This window comes from Balaenoptera ricei, chromosome 16 (genome assembly GCF_028023285.1).
Source record: "Balaenoptera ricei isolate mBalRic1 chromosome 16, mBalRic1.hap2, whole genome shotgun sequence".
NCBI lineage: Eukaryota > Metazoa > Chordata > Mammalia > Artiodactyla > Balaenopteridae > Balaenoptera > Balaenoptera ricei.
In genome coordinates this window covers 62,915,247-62,938,637 of record NC_082654.1, presented here as the reverse complement: position 1 = coordinate 62,938,637, position 23,391 = coordinate 62,915,247, and the positions used below count along the sequence as shown (strand labels likewise).

At 48.8% G+C, this 23,391-nt stretch overlaps 1 protein-coding gene across 1 annotated transcript in view; it reads left to right on the top strand.

Annotated features, from left to right (window-relative positions):
• Positions 1–23,391, top strand: part of CDH23 (cadherin related 23) — a 452,031-nt gene that overhangs the window by 261,269 nt on the left and 167,371 nt on the right. The window contains exon 15 of the mRNA XM_059900605.1: positions 23,056–23,120. Within this exon, the coding sequence (XP_059756588.1) occupies positions 23,056–23,120 (65 nt within the window). The remainder of the gene's footprint in view (positions 1–23,055; positions 23,121–23,391) is intronic.

Genomic DNA, 23,391 nt, shown 5'->3' with positions numbered 1-23,391 from the left:
GAGTTCCCTGTGCTATACAGTAGGTCCTTGTTGGTTATCTACCTTATATATACTAGTGTGTATATGTTAATCCTAAACTCCTGATTTATCCCTCCCTGCCACATTTCCCCTTTGGTAACCATAAGTTTGTTTTCGATATCTGAAAGTCTGTTTCAGTTTTGTGAATAAGTTCATTTGCATCATTTTTAAAATGAGATTCCACATATAAGCGTTATCATGTGATATTTGCTTTCTGTGTCTAACTTACTTCACTTAGTATGATAATCTCTAGGTCCATCCATGTTGCCACATATGCCATTATTTTGTTCTTTTTTATGGCTGAGTAATATTCCATTGTATATATGTACCACATCTTCTTTAACCATTCCTCTGTTGATGGATATTTAGGTTGCTTCCATGTCTTGGCTATTGTAAATAGTGCTGCAATGAACATTGGGGTGCATGTATCCTTTTGAACTATGGTTTTCTCCAGATGTATGCCCAGGAGTGGGATTGATGGATCATATGATAGTTCTATTTTTAGTTTTTAAAGGAATCCCCATACTGTTCTCCATAGTGGTTGTACCAATTTACATTCCCACCAATAGTGTAGGAGGGTTCCCTTTTCTCCACACCCACTCCAGCATTTGTTTGTAGACTTTTTGATGATGGCCATTCTCACTGGTGTGAGATGATACCTCACTGTAGTTTTGATTTACATTTCTCTGTTAATTAGTGATTTTGAGCACCTTTTCATGTGCTTTTTGGCCATCTGTATGTCTTCTTTGGAGAAATGTCTATATAGATCTGCCCGTTTTTTGATTGGGTTGTTTGTTTTTTTGATATAGAGCTGCATGAGCTGTTTGTATATTTTGGAGATTAATCCTTTGTCAGTCGCTTCATTTGCAATTATTTTCTCCCACTCTGTGGATTGTCTTTTCGTTTTGTTTATGGTTTCATGTGCTGTGCAGAAGCTTGAAGTTTAACTAGGTCCCATTTGTTTATTTTCGTTTTTATTTTTATTACTCTAGGAGGTGGATCAAAGTAGGTATCGCTGCGATTTATGTCAGAGTGTTCTGCCTATGTTTTCCTCTAAGGGTTTTATAGTGTCCAGCCTTACATTTAGGTCTTTGATCCATTTTAAGTTTATTTTTGTATATGGTATTAGGGAATGTTTTAATTTCATTTTTTTACATGTAGCTTTCCAGTTTTCCCAGCACCGCTTACTGAAGATACTGTCTTTTCTCCATTGTGTTGTCTAGCCTCCTTTGTCATAGATTAGTTGACCATAGGTGCATGGGTTTATTTCTGGGCTTTCTATCCTTTTCTGTTGATCTATATTTCTGTCCTTGCACCAGTACCATACTGTTTTGATGACTGTAGCTTTGTAGTATAGTCTGAAGTCAGGAAGCCTGATTCCTCTAGCTCCAATTTTTCTCTCTCAGGATTACTTTGGCTCTTCAGGGTCTTTTGTGTCTCCATACAAAATTTTAAAATGTTTGTTCTAGTTCTGTGAAAAAAAAAAATGCCATTGGTAATTTGATAGGGATTGCACTGAGTCTGTAGATTGCCTTGGGTAGTATAGTCATTTTGAAAATATTGGTTCTTCCAGTCCAAGAACATGGTATATCTTTCTATCCGTTTGTGTCATCTTCAATTTCTTTCATCAGCATTTTATAGTTTTTCAGAGTACAGGTCTTTTGTCTTCTTAGGTAGGTTTATTCCTAGGTATTTTATTCTTTTTGATGCCATGGGAAAAGTGATTGTTTCCTTAATTTCTCTTTCTGATCTTTCGTTGTTAGTGTATAGGAATGCAGGAGATTTCCGTGTGTTAATTTTGTATCCTGGAACTTTACCAAATTCATTGATGAGTTCTAGTGGTTTTCTGGTAACGTCTTTAGGATTTTCTATGTATAGTATCATGTCATCTGCAAACAGTGACCCTTCTTTTCCAATTTAGATTCTTTTTATTTCTTTTTCTTCTCTGATTGCCATGGACTTCCAAAACTATGTTGAATAAAAGTGGCAACAGTGGACAACCTTGTCTTCTTCCTGATCTTAGAGGGAATGCTTTCAGCTTTTCACTGTTGAGAATGTTAGCTGTGGGTTTGTCATATATGGCCTTTATTATGTGGGTTTTTTTTTTTTTGCTTTTTCTGCATTTATTGATATGATCATATATTAAGAGAATATGAATATAGGGGTATGAAGAGGTATGAATATAGGGGTGCATGTATCTTTTTGAATTACAGTTTTGTCTGGATATAAGTATGACCTTTATTGTGTTAAGGTAAGTTCCCTCTATGCCCACTTTCTGCAGAGTTTTTATCATAAATGGGTGTTGAATTTTATCAAAAGCTTTTTCTGCATCTACTGAGATGATCGTATGGGTTTTTTTTTTTTTTTTTTTTTTTGATCGTATGGTTTTTATTCTTCAGTTTGTTAATGTGGTGTATCACACTGATTGATTTGAGTATACTGAAGAATCCTTGCATGCCTGGGATAAATCCCAGTTGATCATGGTGTATGATCCTTTTAATGTACTGTTGGATTAGGTTTGCTAGTATTTTGTTGAGTTTTTTCTGTGTCTATGTTCATCAGTGATATTGGCCTGTAATTTTCTTTTTTCATGGTATCTTTGTCTGGTTTTGGTATCAGGGTGATGGTGGCCTCATAGAATGAGCTTGGGAGTGTTCTTTCCTCTGCAATTTTTTGGAAGAGTTTAAGAAGGCCAGGTGTTAACTCTTCTCTAAATGTTTGATAGAATTCGCCTGTGAAGTCATCTGGTCCTGGATTTTTGTTTGTTGGAAGTTTTTAAATCACAGTTTCAATTTCCTTCCTTGTGATTGGTCTGTTCATATTTTCTATTTCTTCCTGGTTCAGTCTTGGAAGGTTGTAGCTTTCTAAGAATTTGTCCATTTCTTCTACGTTGTCCATTTCATTGGCATATAGTGGCCTGCAGTAGTCTTTTATGATCCTTTGTATTTCTGTGGTGTCCATTGTAACTTCTCCTTTTTCATTTCAAATTTTATTGATTTGAGCCTCTCTTTTTTTCTTGATGAGTCTGGCTAAATGTTTATCAATTTTGTTTATCTATTCAAAGAAACTTTTGAATAGCTTTTAGTTTCATTGATCTTTTCTATTGTTTTCTTTATCTCTATTTCATTTATTTCTGCTCTGATCTTTATGATTTCTTTCCTTCTACTAACTTTGGGTTTTCATTGTTCTTCTTTCTCCAGTTGCTTTAGCTATAAGGTTAGGTTATTTATTTGAGATTTGTCTTGTTTCCTGAAGTAAGATTGTATTGCTACAAGCTTCCCTCTTAGAACTGCTTTTGCTGTGTCCCAAGGTTTTGGATCATCGTGTTTTCATTGTCAGTTGTCTCTAGGTATTTTTTGATTTCCTCTTTGAGTCCTTCAGTGATCCATTGGTTGTTTAGTAACATATTGTTTAGCCTCTGTATGTTGGTGTTTTTTATAGTTTTGTGTGTTTTTTTTGTAGTTTATTTCTAATCTCATAACACTGTGGTCTGAAAGAATGCTTGATATGATTTCAGTTTTCTTAAATTTACCAAGGCTTGATTTATGGCCCAAGATGTGATCTATCCTGGAGAATGTTCCATGTGCACTTGAGAAGAAAGTGTATTCCACTGCTTTGTAATAGAATCTTCTATAAATATCAGTTAAGTCCATCTGGTCTAATGTGTCATTTACGGCCTGTGTTTCCTTATTGATTTTCTGTCTGGATGATCTGTCCATTGATGAAAGTGGGGTGTTAAAGTCCCCCATTTTTATTGTGTTACTATCGATTTCTCCTTTTATGGCTGTTAGCATTTGCCTTATATATTGAGGTGCTCCTATGTTGGGTACATATATATTTCCAAATGTTATATCTTCTTCTTGGATTGATCCCTCGATCATTATGTAGTGCCCTTCTTTGTCTCTTGTAATAGTCTTTATTTCAAAATCTATTTTGTCTGATGTGAATATTGCTCCTCCAGCTTTCTTTTGATTTCCATTTGCATGGTATACCTTTTTCCATTCCCTCACTTTTAGTCTGTACGTGTCCCTAGATCTAAAGTGGGTCTCTTGTAGACAGCATATATCCAGGTCTTGTTTTTTTATCCATTCAGCCAGTCTATGTCTTCTGGTTAGAACATTTAACCATTTTTATTTAAGGTAATTATTGATATATATGTTCTTATTGCCATTTTGTTAATTGTTTTGGATTTGTTTTTGAAGGTCTTTTTTCTTCCCTTCCTCTTTTGTTCTCTTGTGATTTGATGTGTATCTTTAGTGTTGTTTGGATTGGTTTTCTTTTTTGTGTGTGTAGATTTTTGGGGGGGATTGTAGATTTTTGGTTTGTGGTTCCCATGAGGTTTTGATATAGCAGTCTATATATGTACAAGATTGTTTCAAGATGCTGGTCTCTTAATTTCCAGTGCATTTCCAATATCTTGTATTTGTACTCTCCTTTTCTCACAATTGCTGGTTTTGATGTCATATTTGTGTGTGTGTGATTTCTTACCTTTGCGTTATGTTTGCCTTTACCAGTGAGCTTTCCCATTCATAATTTTCTTGATTCTAGTTGTGGCCTTTTCTTTTGCACCTAGTGAAGTTCCTTTAACATTTGTTGTAAAGCTGGGTTTGTGGTGCTGAATTCTCTTAGATTTTGCTTGTCTGTGGCTTTTGATCTCTCTGTCAAATCTGAATGAGAGCCTTGCTGGATAGAGCATTCTTGGTTGTAGGTTTTTTCTTTTTCATCACTTTAAGTATATCATGCCACTCCCTTCTGGCCTACAGAGTTTCTGCTGAAAAATCAGCTGATAACCTTATGAGGATTCCCTTGTATATTGTTGCTTTTCCCTTGTTGCTTTTAATATTTTTTCTTTGTCTTTAATTTTTTGTCAGTTTGATTAATATGTGTCTCAGCATGTGCCTCTTTGGGTTTATCATATGTGGGACTCTCTGTGCTTCCTGGACTTGAGTGTTTCCTTTCCCATGTTAGGGAATTTTTTGGGTATAATCTCTTCAAATATTTTCTCAGGCTTGTTCTGTCTCTCTTCTCTTTCTGGAACCCCTCTAATGTGAATGTTCATGCACTTAATGTTGTCCCAGAGGTCTCTGAGACTGTCCTCATTTCTTTTCATTCTTTATTCTGTTCCATGGCAGTGATTTCCATCATTCTGTCTTCCAGCTCACTTATTTGTTCTTCTGCCTCAGTTATTCTGTTATGGATTCCTTCTAGTGTATTTTTCATTCCAGTTATTGTATTGTTCATCTCTGTTTGTTTGTTCTTTAAATCTTCTAGCTCTTTAAATCTTCTAGCTCTTTTTTAAACTACTTTTGTATCTTCTCAATCTGTGCCTTCATTCTTTTTTTTTTATTATTATTTTATTTATTTATTTATTTTTGTCTGCGTTGGGTCTTCGTTGCTGCGTGGCAGCTTTTTCTACTTGTGGTGAGCGGGGCCTACTCTTCGTTGTGGTGAGCAGGTGTCTGTTGTGGTGGCTTATCTTGTTGCGGAGCATGGGCTCTAGGTGCACGGGCTTCAGTAGTTGTGGCACGCAGGCTCAGTAGTTGTGGCTCGTGGGCTCTAGAGCACAGGCTCAGTAATTGTGGCGCACGGGCTTAGTTCCTCCGTGGCATGTGGGATCTTCCCGGGCCAGGGCTCGAACCCGTGTCCCCTGCATTGGCAGGCAGATTCTTAACCACTGTGCCACCAGGGAAGTCCCTGTGCCTTCATTCTTTTTCTGAAGATCTTGGATCATCTTTATCATTGCTTTGAATTCTTTTTCAGGTAGGTTGCCTATCTCCTCTTCATTTAGCTGGTTTTGCGGGGTTTTATCTCTTTCCTTCGTCTGGAACATATTTCTTTGCTATCTCATTTTGTCTAACTTTCTGTGTTTGTGGTCTCCTTTCCACTGGCTCCAGGATGATAGCTCTTCTTGCTTCTGGTGTCTGTCTCCTCGTGGTTGAGGTTGGTCCTGGGGCTTCCTGGTGGGAGGGATTGGTGTAGGCTTCCTGGTGGGAGGGATTGGTGCCTGCCCACTGGTTGATGGAGCTGAGTCTTGTCCTTCCATTGGGCACGGCCATGTCAAGGGTTGTGTTTAGAGGTGGCTGTGAGCTCAGTATAACTTTAGGCAGCCTGTATGCTGATGGGTGGGACTGTGCTCCTATCCTGCTGGTTGTTTGGCCTGAGGCATTCCAGCAGTGGAGCCTGTAGGCTGCTGTAGGTCTTGATGCCAAAATGGCGAATTCTGGAAGAGCTCATGCCAATCAGTATTCTCTGGGGCCTCTGCCACCAGTGTCCTTGTCCCCTCAGTGAACCACAGCTGACCCCCACTTCCTCAAGAGACCCTCCAAGATTCATAGGTAGGTCCAGCCCAGGCTCCTATAGAGTCACTGCTTTGTGCTGGGTCCCAGTGTATGTGAAACCTTGTGTGAGCCCTCCAAGAGTGGAGTGTCTTTTTCCCCCAGTCCTGTGGAGCTCCTGCACTCAAGCCCAGCTGACCTTCAAAGCCAAATGCTCTGGGGAATTCCCTGGCAGTCCAGTGGTTAGGACTCGGCGCTCTCACTGTCAGGGCCCTGGGTTCGATCCCTGGTCATGGAATTAAGATCCTGCAAACCATACAGCACAGCACCCCCCCCCCCAAAAAAAGCCAAATGCTCTGGGGGTTCCTCCTCCTGACGCCAGACCCTCAGGCTGGGTGGCCTAACGTGGGGCTCAGGACTTTAACTCTTGTGGGAGAACCTCTGCAATATAATTATTCTCCAGTTTGTGGGTTGCCCACCTGGGCGGTATGGGATTTGATTGTCACAAAAGTGCCCCCCTACCTTCTCGTTGTGACTTTGTCTTTGAATGTAAAATATCTTTTTTGTTAGGTTCGAGTCTTTTTTGTTGATGGTTGTTCAGCAGTCAGTTGTGATTTTGATGTTTTCATGAGAGGAGGTGAGCTCAAGTCCTTCTACTCTGCCATCTTTTCCAGAATTGAGGGACTGCTTGTAGTTTTGATGCTCGCTCTCTCTTTCCGCAGCGTGTGTTGGCCACTATCCCTTTGATATGGGGTGTGCAGGTGCAGTGGTCCTTGCACACTCCTGGGACAGTGGGGCAGCCCTTGACGCCTGCTCATGGTTCTCCTAGGGGTGGCTGCTCTCTGAGCACTCACAGGACGGTGGGGCAGGGCTTGGCACCTGCTCTGCAGGTCTCCTAGGGGTAGCTGCTCTCTGCGCACTCCCAGGATAGCAGGGCAGTGCTTGGTGCCTGCTTGCAGGTCTCATACCAGTGGCCCGTGCCCACTTCTGGAGCCCAGAATAGCAGCAACAACTCACGCACACCCCCCAGAGCTCCTGTAGGTGGTGTCCTGTTGCCTGGGAACACTCACAGGGAAAGAAGCTCTTACAGTGGTCCTGCCCCTCTCCTCGTGCACCCCCCCCCCCAATAATGGCACCTCTCTGGTGGGCCCTGGCTTCTTCCGAGTACCCCCTCAGTTGCCACAGTCCAGCCTCTTAAGGCTGTCTTGGTGAAGCCAACCCCAGCCCTCTCCCTGGGTCTGACCTCTGAAGCCTGCACTTCAGCACCCAGCCCCCACCCACACCGACAGATGAGAGTCTGAGGCTGGGGAGTGCAGGGTGGCAAGTTACAGTGCAGGTTACTCTCTGTTTTGCCTTCTGCAAACTGGTTGCTGTGCTCTCCTCCTAGGCTCCGAAGTTCCCCTCTATCCAGGCTGATCTACCTGCTGATGCAGGGACTCTCCAGGCTGCAGGAAACTTTCCTCCTTCACAGCTCTCTGCCTGGGGCACAGGCCCTGTCACCGATTCCTTTCTTTTTCTTTTTCCTCTTGTCCTACTTGGTTACATGGAGGTTTTCTTACCCTTTCAGAAGTCTGAGGTCTTCTGCTGTCATTCAGTAGATGTTCCGTGTGAATCGTTCCACTTGTAGATGTGTTTTTAATGTTTCTGCGGGAGAAGGTGAGCTCCCCATCCTACTCCTCCACCATCTTGATCCCCATCCCCATTTTGAGTTAATTCTGTGTATGGTATAAGATAGTGGTCCAGTTTCATTCTTTTTCACATGGCCCAGTTTTCCCAGCACAATTTACTGAAGAGATTGTCCTTTCCCATTTGTATAGTCTTAGCTCCTTGTCATGAATTAATTGACCATATATACATGGGTTTATTTCTGGGCTCTTTATTTGGTTCCATTGATCTATGTCTGTTTTTATGCCAGTACCGTACTGTTTTGATTCCTATAGTTTTGTAGTTTGAAATCAGGGAACATGATGCCTCCAGCTTTGTTCTTCTTTCTCAAGGTTGCTTTGGCTATTGGGGGTTTGTTGTGGTTCCACACAAATTTTAGGATTGTCTGCTCTGTTTCTGTGAAAAATTCCATTGGAATTTTGATAGGGATTGCATTGAATCTGTAGATTGCTTTGGGTAGTATGGAAATTTTAACAATATTAATTTTTCAGTGCATGACCATGGAATATCTTTCCATTTATTTGTGTCGTTTTCAGTTTCTTTCATCAATGTCTTAGAATTTTCACCCTAGTATTTTCTGTTTCATTCTACTAGATTTCTTTTTTTTTTTTAATGATAGTCATGACCCACTAAATTGATTTTATGACCAATTAACATATGGTAACCTAAGAAGGAAACTTCTCGGCTAATATAATGATGATGATAATGATATCTCATGTTTCTCAAGTGCTCACTACAGGGCGCAGAGTGGTAAAGACCCCAGGCTCCAGACTTAAACCACCCAGGTTTATTCTGACTCACCCATTTCTGAGCTCTATGATTTTGAATAGGTTACTTGTATCAACAGTGACTCAATACAGTTACCACTAACAGAAACCCCCCAAATCTTTTCTTAAACAAAATCCAAGTGCATTTCTCTCACATTTAAAAGCTGTTTAGAGGTAAGCAGTCTTGGTTGCTTCTTTCAGGTTCTCTCCTTCACCATTCCTAGAGTATGGCCCTCATCTCCATGATCCAAAATGGTTGCTAGAGCTCCAGCCTTCACATCCAGATTCCAAGCTGCAGAATGGAGAAAATGAGGCAAATCACTCTCATTTCCTTTTAAGGAGACTTCCGAAGGAAATGCCTTGCAAACTTCTGCTTTCATCTCATTGGCCAGAACTTAGTTGTGTGGCTGTGCTTAGCTGCAAAGGAAGGTGGGAAATGTAGTATTTTAGCCAGGTAGTGTTCTACCCCCTAAAAAGCATGGTTTCTGTTCAGTTGAGAAAGGGAGTATAGATGTTTAAGTCTCTGCCAAATAACCTGTGTGTGCCTCAGTTTCCTCTTCTGGAAAACGGTGATCACGATAGCTCCATATGGATTTGTTGTGGGGGTTCAAGGGGATAATGTAAAGGACTTGGTAAAGCACCTGACGTGGAGTAGGTGCTAAACAAATAACAGGCGCTTGTATTGAGTGCCTGGTGCCAAACTGAACCCCTTCTGTGTGTTATCTCATCGAATCCCCATGACAACCCAGTGAGGTAGAAATTAGTGTCCTTATCTTATAGATGAGAGCCCTGAGATTCAGAGTACTTAGCTGCTTGCCAAAGGTCACACCTGTGGAGGGGGCAGAGCGGAGGCATGAACCCTTGTTTCTAGGATACCAACGTCCTTTCCCTTCACCATGAGGCAACACAGCCTCCTCATGAAGACTGAAACCCTCCCTGAGACTCCCCTGGTGAAACTATGGGGTCAAGAGGTATGACAGGTTGGAAACTAAACTTGACCGGCTGACATCCAAGCTGAACCCAAGGCCCAGAGCCCCCTCTGTCTGCCCAGCCACCTGTAGGGGGTACCCCCTGCCCAAAGGAGAAACAGGACCAGGACACACACACACACACACACACACACACACACACACACACCCTTTAGGCTCCCATTGTAACAAGACCTGCAACCTTCGGGTCAGAAGGTCAGGGACTTCAAGTTGCTGAAGGACCTTGGGCAAACCTCTTTCCTCCATGAACCTCAGTTTCTCTATGGAGAGAAGGCTGCTGGACCCTCTCCCCATTCTGGGACATTTTTAGAACAACGTGACTAGAATGTTTTGAACTCCTTGGGAAGCAAGTCTTTATAAATGAGATATGCTGCTCTCCTGTCAGGGCGTTTCTCAGTCTGAGTTAGAACATTCTAAATACCGGAGGCGGGATGGGCAGAGGAGTGAGGGAATCCAAATGTCTGTGGACAGAGGCTGCTTCTCGGGCGTGAATGCTCCCAGCACTCCCTCACCAGCCTGCACTGATACACAAAATCTGATTGTCTCACCATCAAGCCCTGGGCTGGACTGGCCCATGTGAGTGAGGGGCTGGGGCTGTAGCCCTCTGCTGGTCTCAGGATCACCGGTGACTTATAGTTCCTGTGTCTGACTTTGATCTTAATTTCTTCTGTAGTTGTGGGGCTGTAAAATTCATTAGGGACCTGCAGGCGGAGTGATGGAGATGTCAGGCGGGCAATTGTGTGGGTATTTAATCTATCAGATGTGTGGCTTGCCATTTAGGGAGACAACAGGAGGATGTGGAATCAATATGGTTCATTAGTGAGCTGCGTGTGATGGCCCAATCGGAGCCTGCCAATGGCAGCAGGCATGGGGGCCCTGCCACCTGGCTCCAAGTCACCTTGAGTGATGATGTGTCCTGGCACATGGGTGGGGACCATTCCCCACCCAGGTACCTCTCCTCACCTTCCCACTAGGCCTGGAGCTGCCTGTTGCATCCCATGGGGGCAGGGAAGAAGAGGGAGGGGGTCAGACTTCGGGCAAGGATACAGTGGTGAGGTCCAGCAGTGGGGGGAGGCGTTCCCAACCATGGTTTGTCTGCATCCCCAGGGGGTTGATTGGACTGTCTTTTCCTCCTCCTTCCATCTCCTCTGCACACAAGGCCCCACTTAACTGAGCCTCGGCCACGGTGTCTGTCCGCTCATCTCTCTGGCACCCTCCCCTTCTCATCCTCTACCACATAATCCCAGCCTGATAACTGGCCCCAGAGAGGCCTCGAGTCCCTTCTGATTGTGAACATCTCGTTCACCCCCAGCCACCCTCCTGCATCCCCGGGAAAATGGCTTTCTGCATCCCACTCTCCTTTGTTTGATGGTCAAATGTGATTTTTTTTTTAAAGGCACTCAGTTGAGTCTTCCTCAAATCCAACGGCATAAAAGAAGGAGCAGCATTGTAGAAGGGCTAGGAGCGGGATATTTTTCCTCTTTGATTTGTGTGTGCGAGTGTCAGACAGACAAGGTTTCGAGTCCCAGCTCTGCCGGTGACCAACTGCAGGACCCTGAGCCCGCTAACAGGCATCCCTGAGCCACTGGCCACTGTGAGCGCCTTGAGGGCCGGGAACATACTGCCAGGCTCACCGTTGCGTGTCCAGTGTCCAGCCTGAGGCTTGTGTCTAAGGTCTGGCTCCCCAGAGGCAGACCCTGAGACAAGGACTCAAGGACCAGCAGTTTACTTGCGAGGTGACCCCAGGAAACTCAGGTGGGAGTGGGAGGTGAGGCGAGGTCACTCAAGGGGGCACCGTGAAGCCGGTTACCACGGGGGCTTCTGGAGCTCTGTCCGCTGGGAAATCAGCGGGAAGGCTGTGTCTGAGCTATCCAAGCTCAGGGCGAGGAGGCTTGGGTATTGGTCCATCGACTCCTAGCCCCCACTGAATGGGGACAGCTTCTGGGGATGTGGACACCCCATCATTCCAACTGCTCCCTTGAGAAGAAAGCTCACAGGCCAAGAGAGGCATAGATGCTTCCACTAAAGCAGCCCCTGGTGTGTGGAGGTGGGCACAGGGGGGTTGTGTGTGGCACCAGCAGCTTCTGCCCCAGCTGGGAACTTTCCACACGCGTAAGACAAAGGTAGTATTAGTACTTATCTCATAGAGTGGGAGTGGAAATGAAATGTGCTAATACATGTAGATTTCTTGGAATAAATCCTGGAACCCAGTAAGGACTAAACAAGAGTGAGCTGCTGTTACTATTTTTGCAGTCATATCAGCTGGAGTTGCTTCAGCTGTAAAATGGGACTGTGACCCCATCTTGCTGGTTGCTTGCAGGATTAGGGACAAATCGGGTCAAGTTTCTCACACAGTGCCAGGCCAGGCCTGTAGCTTGACACTCAGCAAGGCAGTGATTGCACTTATCCCCCTGCCTCCAGGGGACACCACGCTCGTCCTCCAAGCCGGCCTGGGGACCACCAGACAGTGCCAGGCATGGGGCGCAGGCAGCCGCGGCCACCCTGACAGCCCTTGACATCCCGTAATTGCTTTCCCGTGACAACTCCTTTAAGCACAGAGCCGCTGGCCAGAGCAATTTGCTCCCCATCAATTTTTGTTTCCAGGTTTTAAAATAAGATAGAAATAAAGAAGGGGGTGGAGGAGCCCAAGAACAACACTGTGTCTGCAATAACAAGCAAGCCGGGGACCCCACACCTTGAGTGCACCTGTCAGCCCAATTCTCATTCCTCCTCCCCAGCCGCAGACTGACACGTTAGTAGGCGGGGCTCAGGTCTGGCCCCCATTGGAGCACCCCCTCCGGTAGGGCTCAGTGCCACTTCCCCTCCCCCTCCACCCAGCCAGCTGCTCGCACAGCCCAGGCGGGAGGGCCAGGCTGAGAGAGGGCTCAGCAGGAGCATGTCTGCAGAGGACTGGAAAGAGTGAGTGGTTAGAATTGGGGGTGGAAAGACAAGTACTGGCTCCACTTAGACAGCGGCTCCTATGTGCCAGGCACTGGTCTAAAGCACCTTGCTTCATTACCTCCTAAAATCCCCACACCAACTCCATGAGACAAGTACTATTATTAACCCCATTTTACAGATGAGGAAACTGAGGTTTAGAGTGGATGTTACTGTAGTTGTTGGCAAATGGGCCAGGAGAGGAGGTCAGGGGCCACAGAGGCTGGCCCACATCAGGCCTCAGGGGCATGGCAAGCAGTTTGGGCTTTGTCTTCAATGCCCCAGGAGCCTTCTAAGCTGGAGAATGGTGTCTCGTGTGGTCAGACATTCCCTCTGGCCCTGGTGGAGGATGGGCTGCTAGCACCAGAGGAGGCGCGGGCAGATGGGTCAGGAGGCTGTGCCGCACATAGGCCGTGAAGCCCAGTGTCTTCCTCAAAGTCCCACAGCTGGATGGTTGGGCAGAAGCTGGACCAGAACCCAGATCTCACACTCCCATTTTGAAGGGATTTTCATGACCCTACACAGAGCCACAAATCCTTCTGAGGCCCTTGGTGCCTGGTCTTGTACTGTGCCTCCCAGGGAGAAGCAGGTTTCTGACCCTCCAGGGGCAGAGAGCCCAGCAGACATAGCAGAGAGACTTTACTCACATCCCACTGTTCGCTGACTCCCATAGGGAAGGTGGGGCTGAGAGAGATCCTGAGGCCTTCTCTGCACTCAGTACTATGACCGATGAGTGATGCGGCATGGGCATGTGTGATGGAGTGGTGGCCATCCACCCCAGGTCCACGATGGAACGTGAGGGAGCCCCACCACCCACCGAGTCCCCACCCTTTCCTAACTGCCCTCCCACTCGGCGATTCACCTGACCGTGTGCTCTGAGCCTCTGTCCCCAGCCTCCTCAGTAGCACTCTTTTGTCCTAAGGCCTTCTGCACACTCAGAAGGCCAAGAGCAGGACCCGAGGGCTTTCCTGAATGCATCTTTCTTCCCATGACCCGCAGCCTCCCCGGGATCTCTCCTGTACCCTCTGGTTCACTCCCTGGTCCCACTGCCCACCTGGAGCACTCCTCTTCTTATCCCTACACGAAGTCCAATGGGAGGCATTTCCTTGCAGATGCTATCATTTCTTCTCCCAGGAGTGTGACATCCCCCCTGGCCAGGGACCCCCAGGAAGGTGCTCAGAGCAGCAGCTTCCAACCAAACCTTATTTTGCACCCCCCGGCACTCACCATGCCCTCACCCATCAGCCCTGGCTTCCTACTCAGGTTAGATAGCCTCTTTCTGAGAGGACGAGGGAAACTGACACACCGACCATTTGCCTGGAAGTGTGGGGCAGTCCAGATGATACTTCCTGGCCATTGGCTTCTACCTCGCGTCCTAGAGAGAAGCTGAAATCCTCGTCCACAGCATGGGAGGGAGTGTGGGAACAGGGGAGAGGGCTGGGCCCCATGGGCCTAATCAGGCCAAGTGGAGGTCATCCCAGCCTCTGGGCTACCAGGTTCCTCCAGTAGAGTCCCTCCTGCCTCCCGCCGGCCTCCCCAGAGCTTGCGAGGGTGCAGTTAATCTCACGTAGTTTAAGGAGTTATTCAGAGGGGCTCAGCGAATGATGAATGTGGAAAGCACTACCAGTGAAGCACCGGGGCTCCGTGGAGCTGTTTTAAAATGCATTTTCCCATGTAAGTTTCTGCTCCATCAATCCTTATGACATGTCAAACATTGCTATTGTTTCCTGAACAAATTGTACCGTGTGCCCTTCTCTGCAGATTTGTGCACGGGAGCAGAACTGCTCGCCGGTGCCCGCTGCCTGCCACGGTTGGTGGGACCCAGGGCTGCTGGGAAGGCAGCTGGGCCCGCCTTGCTTCAGAGCAGAAGCCCCGTGCGGGGCATCCGGGCGAGCGTGCGTGACGGGGGTGTGGACGCCGGCGGGGAGTGACTGAGTGCGTGCCTGCCAGCTGCCGGCCTGCAGGGAGAGGTGCACAGGTGGCTGGGGAAGGGGCGAGGAGGGGTCCCCAGGGCTGAGGCTCGGGTGGGTGTGGGGGCTGCTCGAGACTGAGGGTGGGTGCAGATGTGCATGAGTTTCTGCGTGTGAGTACGTAGCGGGATGGGGTCCACCTGAGCCAGACAGAGGAAAAGAGAGGTTTCTGTGAGAGTATGTGAGGGTGGGGGTGGGACAGGGAGGTATTGGGGGCTGCCTGAGACACAGGGAGGAAGAGAGAGAGAGAGGATGTGTGCGTGCGTGTGTGTGTGTGTGTGTGTGTGTGTGTGTGTGTGGAGAGAGAGAAGTAGGTAGGGAAGCGAGAGGGCACAGGTGGACAAAAGAAGACACAGGGCAGGACTTTCTAGCTATAAAGAAGGGTACAGGGTGTTTAGAAACCTGAGAGAGGAGGGTGTCTGGCCCAGGGAGGGGATCAGGGGACCAGAGTGCAGCAGCGGCATCCGATGAGCGGCAGTTGGAGGCAGACCCAGGAGGAGGCCAGAGCAGGTGGGGTTCAGGTCGAGGCATAGGGCCCAACGTCAGCAGATGGGCGTCTGCAAGGCCATGACGAGGGACAACAGGGAGGTGCAGGGATCCATGGGGATGGTGTGTCGGCAAGGCAGGTAGCCTGTAAGGGAGGCCCCTGTTTCAGGGCAAATGAATGGAAGAGGGCGAGAGATGGCCACTGTTCATTGTCAAAACAGGCTGGGTCAGAAGGGGGCTCTTGGGAGGAGACAAAGAGACAAGAGGACCTGATCGCTGTTGAAATGGTGGATTCCTGGGAGTGGGCATGAGATGTTGTGATGAGCATCAGAGGGCAGGGAGCTGGGCTGAGCATAGAGCCCTGGCATCCAAGTTGAAGGAAGAGCTATATCCACAGGGTGCTGGGTGAAAAGCCCTGCAAGGGTCAGAAGGGTGCCCACAGCCAGCCAGGCTGCCCCGGCCTTTAGCAGGTGACAGCCTCCCCCAGTCTAGGCCCTGAGCCACCTGCACACACCAAGACCAAGCTTGGATGGGATGGGATTGGGGGGAACCTTTGAGGATGAAGGACCTTGGCTAAGGGCCTGCGTCCTGGGAAATGACATCCAGGGACCCCTGCATCCTCTGCTTACGGGCACAACCAGAATTGCTGGAGCCCACCCACTCAAGGCAGAGGCTGGGGGTAGAGCCTGTGACAAGAAGGAAAAGACTGCCTGTTGGGGCCTCATCTACAGGGTGAGTACAGTGACCTGGTAGGAGCACCCTGGATCCCATGGCTGAGCTCTCAAACTGCAGGAGGACGCCTCTCCTCCAGCCCCACCAATGGGGGAGGGGTGCAGGGGAGGGGAGCGTTTGAGAGCACCTGCCTTGCAGTTGACTGTATTGGGTTCATGTCCTGGTACCGTGGCTCTTTGACCTTGGGCAAGTTGACTGACCTTTCTGAGCCTCAGTTCCCTCCATCTGTAAAATAGAAATAATACTGGTGCTTCCCAAAGGGAAGGACTTCCCGAAAGTCCTTCCCATAGGACTTTTGGGAAGATAGAGTGAACTAAAGCATGGGAAATGCTGGGCACAGTGCCTGACACTGTAAGTGCTCAAAGGGAAATGGCAGGGGGTCATTTGACCCCCTCCCACCCTATATAGCCAGGGGAAAGTTGGACGTTTCTGACATGAGCCTGGCTGGTCTGGGGATCTGGCTATTCCTCCACTGCAGGCTCACCTTGTCTTAACCTTTGGAATTTCCCCCCGCCCCCCCACCGTGTGTATTTATTTTTCTCTTTTTTGTCAGCAGAAGAAAATTACACTTTTGCCGGCATTGTCCATCATGGAAATAAGCACTCGCGGATGCAATTATAAAGGCCCAAATGAGGGAATTAGTTTTGCTGGTAATGCCAGTGTTGAGGAGAATAGGAGGAGATGCCTTATAAATCAGGCGCTGGGCAGCAGCCAGCCCCGGCCGCACCCTCTCCCATGAGCTGACCGCGGGGACAGATGCTGACCCGCCGGCCGGTCTTCCTGGGCTGCAGACGCTTCCACTGGGGGAGACAGAGACATTCTGAGCCGCCTCTGGGCCTCGGTGAGAGCGGTTCTCACCAGGACCTCCCAGGCTTCTCGGTGTCCAGCCAGTGACTGCCCTGTAGACCCAAATACACTTTGCCAAAGATCTTCTCCAGGACTAGTCAACCTAAAATAGCAACCGAGTCACCTGCTAGCCCATTTTCTGCTGTACTTCCCCACACTTCTTACCACTGTCTGAAATTGTTATTTAGCTATTTCTCTCCTCCATTATTGTCTGTCTCCCCTTTCTGATTATAAGTCACATTCCAGCAAGGGCATTGTCATGCTGATGACCGTGGCTTCAGAGCCAGGCACAGTAGCTGACACATTGGAAAAGCTCGGAAAGTATTTACTGAGCACGTGACTGAGCGCGAGTCTGATCATCATCTTGGTGAAGGTTCTTTCTGTGGTGTGCCAGGCGCCCCCCCCCCCCATCTGCCCCTCCACACCCACGCTGTCCTTCTCACCTGCTCTGCACGTGCCTGCAGGCTGACGGTGAGGGCTGCTCAGTGAGTGCTCCCCCCACCCCCCATCCCACCCACCTCGCCTCTAAGGTTTGGCCAGTAGGGAGCTTGGACGGGAGACCTGAGCTTGGGAGACTTACTGGAGATGCTTTATAAACCCCAGCCCTGCCTCCTGGGCAACCTAAGGAGCCCCACTCTGGCTGCTCACAGCCCACCAAGGTGTTTGCTGATGGGAGCACTAGCCCCCCCAGAAGGAAGGTCATGCTGGCCCTCAGTGTCTGGCAATGGAAATCCCAGATTTTACTAAATTTGGCGAAGATTTTGAGCCCTGTGCCAGGCACAACACAGTATACAAAAATAAGTTAGGTACAGACTTGTCCGTCAAGGGGAGGGAACCGGGCATACACAAGCAGGTTTCAGGGACAGCAGACTGCTGAGTATTCTAAAACAGGTCCAGCCAGGGGCTCTCAGGTCAAGAACAGCAAGCAGCCAGGGAGCTCCCTAAGGGAGGGGGCATTTGGAGGGGTGGGCAGCAGTTACGGAATGAAGGGATGATGCAACCAGGCAATGAGAGGACAGTTTGGGTGCATCAGGGAGAGATGGATACAAAATCACCAAGGCCAGCCAGGCTCTGCAGAGCCTTGACGACAGGTGCTGGTCTGAAATTAATTCAGCAGCGGTGGGGAGCCTTTGAAGGTCTTTGAGCAGAGGAAGATCATTGTAGCCATTGGTTTTGACTTCTTACCCCTGGGCATCTTATGAGAGTCATGGCAAGTGGCAAAATGTGCTAGTGTGTACCTGCGGGTGAGATTCTAGCCCAGGTGGAATAGTAACAGGGACACAGAGGCATCAGAGAGGGGGCCAGCAGCACAGTTGAGGTGCCCACCTGGAACCCTGGTTTGGCATTTCTTAGAGTCGCCAGGTACAATATGAGAGTCAGCCAGCCTGGCCAGCTGGGCCATCCCCTTCCCCCGTCCCTGTAGCCATCTGACTGGCCTGCGAGATCCCGGAAGTGACCCTGCAGGGAGACAGAACGTCCCAGAACGTGGCAGGAGGAAGGGTGTTCATGGCCTGAGGAGGACATTTGTTCTCTCTGCACAGGCCCCTGGTCACTTCTCAAACCCTCCTTCCTAAAGTGGGCCCGAGGGTCACTGTCTGTTTGGCACATGATTCGTCTGTTGATTTTTCAGTTGCTTAGGCACAAAGCAGGTTCTGGGAAGGAGGTTGTGTGAAAAGTGCTGCAACAAGCAGAGTGGGACTGGGACAGAGACCTGCCTGGGTGGGACAGGTTGCAGGGTGGGTAGTAGAGCAGGCCCCGGCAGCGCCCCCTACTGGGCTGGCCAGCACGGCCAAGCAGCTCCTTGGCCTCCACAGGGCGCTGCTCCGAGGGCGTATGCCACAAGCTGTTAAACGGTTTTCAACACAGGGATCTGGAGGCCAGCTCTGGCGCTTACCAGCTGTGAAATCTTGGGAAAGTTCCTTATCATCCTGCCTCTGTTTCCTTGTTTGTTAAAGACAGGGAGCAGAGGGTTCTAACAGTACTTGCCACGTATGGGTGTGGCCAAAATGAAACAGTATACGTACATACGTGGTGTGGATGTGGATGCAGGTGTACCTGTAGCTGACGGATATAGGAGCTTTCCTGAGCCGCCCTGATGTCCAGGCCCCGTGACCCCACCCTGGCCTCGGGGATCTGCAGCCTCCTGGGGTGGGAGACACATCAGCTCCACAGAGCAGTCACAGCTGGGAATATCTCCAGCAGGGTGGAGCCCTAACCCAACCTTGGGGAGCCAGGAGGACAGGAGCGGGGGAGCCAGGTGGGAGAGGAAGGAAGCGATCCCGGCAGAGGGAACAGCATGAGCAGAGCCGGTCAGGCCCGGGAGCTGCACATGGTCCAGCCTGCACGTGGTCAGAGATGAGGCCGGAGCTGGCAGCCAAGGCCCAAGTACAGGGCTAAGAACGCATGTAGAGGAGGAGGGCCCTCAACAGGGCCGTCTAGTGGGCAGATTTGCTGCCTTCTCTGGGCACAGGCCCCTACCAGGCCCCGCAGCAGCCTGGCACTGGCCTGAGCACCCGGACCAGGCCCTTTGTGTTGGTGCTGGCTGCTCCCACCCTGGCAGGCGCACAGAAGTAGCTTTTCATCTTCATGTTATTCTGCTTCGTGCACGTGAAAAATGAAAGTTCTCCCTCTCCTCATCACCAGGCATACATATTTCATACGGTCATTAGACGGTGGCACTGAAGGACTCACAAATCTTCCCCGGTTAGCATCGGCGGCCTGGGCGGGCAGCAAGAGGCCTCTGGGGAGAGGGGTCACCGTGGGAACCATGGCTGTGCTCAGTCCACTCGGGGAGGGAGTGGGGACTCGGCAGGGGTGGTAGAGGCCAACATCTGCCTGGAGAGAGAAGACAGTTCTATCTTGTTCCCAGGGGCTCGTCACCTAACTTCCCTGAGCCTCAGGGTGAAGAGGACTGGACAGGGGGACCTCGGGGGTCCTTCCCACCCTAACAGTCCGAGTGCAATTCCATAGGGCACATAGATGTGGAGGGCTTGTCCCCAGGGTCCCAATGTGACCTTCAGGGGCAGGGAACCCCCCTTGTTGCTTGGCCCAGCCCACTCTGCTGACCCCTCTGCCGCTCCTAGCCTCTCCCCTCCTTTTCCCTCCTTCTTTTCGCCCCTCCCTTTCCCTTAGAATCCGCTCTCCTCGCTTTTGCCCCCATCTCTCCACCACCCCTTTCTTACTAGAATTGGTTCCTTCATTTTCCAAGCATTTGTGAAGCACCTGCCATGTGCCAGGCACAGTCCAGGCTGGGAGGCGAGCCTGGCAGATGCAGCCCTACCCTCTTTGCTTCCCCAAACCCTTTCCTTTGACAAATGAGGATGCCGAGGCCCCAGGAGGTTGCTGTTTGGTCACACGGTGACCTGGGCTGCTGACTCTGACCTGGAGCTAGGGTCTCTGCATTACACTCACCCCTCGCCAAAGGGCTTGATGGCATCTGGTCAGCTGCTCCCCAGACTGAGCTACAGTTATTATAGTCTAGTAATGCCATGCATGGTGGTGATCATTTGTTGGTGGAATGAAAGGGGACTTACGGGTGCCTCCCCGCCTTCTCTGGTCCCTGAAAGGGGAGGAGAGAGGTGGGCTTATTATGAGAAGTTTTGGTCTCCTCTGCCCTGGAATAACCAGACACCTCTCCTTCTGCGAACAAGTTCTCTTCTTGGTTTAGAAGCAAGAACACGTTGAGGCGAAGGATGTGACAAGCCGGCACTGGGTTCAAATCCTAACTTTGCCGCTCTTTTAGCTGTGAAGCCTTGGGTGAGCTGTTCACTCTCTCTGTGCCTCAGTTTCCCCATCTGTAAATTGGGGATGGTAGTAATAATAGCACCTACGTCATAGGGTCATTATGAAGATACAATACGTGATAAGTGCAAGGAGTTGATAAATGCGGTTGTCGGGAGGAGTGGCTCAGGGCACGGGGGAGGGTCTTCCCTGGAATCGGTCCTGGGTTAGAGGGTGGGTTACATAGCTCGGCGTTTACCTTTCCATTTATTAGACATGCATCCCCCGAGAACCTGTGATGCTCTTGGAGCCTGGCCAGGGCGGTGAGAAGACAGAGGTCCACACACAGTCTGCTGAACACAGTGGGGACACTGAATGGAACAGTGGGTACAAGAGCCTGTCCTTAAAAGCAGGCTGCCCACAGCCCCTGGAATTGGCTTCCTTCTGGATAACCAAGTTTTCTGGAAAACTGAGATCTTAACCCTTTGGGTATAAACACTTTTTTTCATTTAAATCATTTGGAATATATCATTTACTTCTCTGCCTTCCTGAATTCAATATACTGAACACAAGTTGGCGTTTTCTTGAAATTCGGGTTTATTGTAAAGAACACAGAATGGAATAGATTTCACAGAATCCAAGAACTTTAAAAGGAACCTCAAAAAATATTTAGTACCAAGGTATTGAGCAGGGGGAAATAGGGAGAGGCTGATCAACGGGTACAAACTTTGTTATAAGATGAATAAGGTCTGAGGATCTAATGTATAACATGGTGACTATAGTTGATAACACTGTACCGTACCATTGAAATTTGCTGAGAAAGTAGAACTTAAGTATTCTCACCAGACAAGGAACCAAAGGGTAAATCTGTGAGGTGATGGGTGGTTAATTAACTCAATAGTGGGAATCTTTTCCATTGTCAATTATACCTCAATATAATATATTATCATAATTTATTGTATAATAAAGTTATAAAATAATTTTTGTCAATTATACCGCAAAGAAAAATAAACAAAAATAGGTATTGAAACATATTTTTAGCAGCAGAACCTTTATCCAGCTGTGATCTTAGAGAAGCCCTGAGTGTAAAACAGATGACCCTAAGGTCAGCCCAAGGCCTTTCCCTCCAGACTTCTGGTGGCAGGTAGCAGTTTGCCCAGCTCTAGGGCATGGCCAGGGAGAGAGCAGAGGTCACAATGCCTGGCACAGAGTACATGCTTACTAAGTAACTATTGAATGAATGCATGAATGGTGTCACTTAGTCTGCACTGTGGAATGTAACCACGCCAGCGACAGTGCAGAAGCCCAGAGGTTCCAGCCGCAAAAGCCAAGCCTCTCCTATAACTACCATTGTCCTGGACAAGGGAGGGGATGGAGAGGGGCCCCACGTAGGTGGCCTAAAGGAAGGAACCCTGGGATGGGAGTAGGGATCTCAGGTTCTGCCCCACTCTCCTTGAATCTGCTCATGACCTAGAGTGGTGACAGGGTTACACCAGACCTCACTGTGGTCTGGGCCTCAGTTTTGTGATCTGTGTGATGGGTAGAAATGTGTGTCTTCCTCATCATGTTGTGACAGTTGTGAGGATAAAATGAGGTCTTAATAAACCTGGATGCCCTTTGACAATGTAAAATATATGGAGTGCAGGCTGGCAGTGGTCACCATTGTTGCCATCATCATCAGGCATAAGGCAAGCCACTCTCGCTCCAGTCTCTTTTGACTGTAGGTGATAGAAAGCCAACTTGGACCAGCCTGGATAAAAGAGATCTTGTTGGACTCACAAACCAAACTGAGGTGGGAAGGGATGTCAGATTCAGGACTCTAGAACTACCAAGATCAGCCCCTCTCTTCATCCTCCCTACACATCCAGCAACTCCCACTTCACATCGTCCCAGCTTCACTGCCCCAGAGGAAAGCTTTTATCCCCAGCAACAATAAGAAGAATCCCAGGGAAGGATTCTAATAGGCCCCTGCTGCGGTCAGGGACCACTCCCAGCCTAGTCCCTGAGGTCACAGGACTAGGTCCCACTTGGACCACTTGTTCGAGCAGAGAGGGATGCCAAAGAAGATGGGTGGGGGTGGGCAGCAGACGGTTTCCAGCAGAAGAGGTTGCCAACCAGATGACAGTCTGCTTGATACATGCAGTGGATTATTCCCAGGGTTAAAGAAGGGGGAACACCAGAAATCCACCCAAGAGGCCTCCCCCACTAGGTACCACATCTGACTTGAAGGCTTTGGGGACTGGAGGAGAGTCACCGGAGGAGGCCACCAGATGGTTGAACCCACCCCCACTTTTGTTTGAGGTATTTTGTAAACCTACAAGTTATGACCCCAAGCCACAGGTCTAGGGTCTCTCCCCCAAGCCCTCAGAGCATCTACAGAGAATGTCTGACATGAGTCCAGGAGGGGTGGTTTCGCATAGTTAGAGATTTAGGTAGAAGACTGATCCTCCGGAACTGTGTGCTCCAGTATTAATTTAAATCGCCGTTTGTGACTGGTGAAAACCTTATTGAACAGCATGGCTCTAGAAAATTCGGCCTGGGCCTGAGGAGTTGTGTGGGGGAAGCACGGGTTTGCTGTGGACATTTCCTGCTGAGATTGGGAGCCTCGGCTGGTTCTGGCAGTAATGACTTCTTTTTCTTACCTTTGCAGGCAACAGACAATGACGTGGGCACCTTCGGGGAAGTCAACTACTTCTTCAGCGATGACCCTGATCGGTGAGCCCCTGCCCCTGGCCTTCCGAGGTGGCTCTCTGCCACTCAGCAGGCCCAGGACACTTCTTGGTGCCCAGGAAAAGTGCTGTGCCCCTGTGGCTAGGGAACTGGCCTGTGAGTCAGAGCTCATGGGCACTGCTGCTGCTTTGGCCCTGCTTGTGGTGCAGTGTTGCTCAAGTCCCCTAAACTCTCTGGGGCATAGTTTCTCTGACCCTCAAAAGATAGCTTTTAGTTTGGGGAATGAAGAAGCTTTTTTTTTTACCTTGCCTAATGT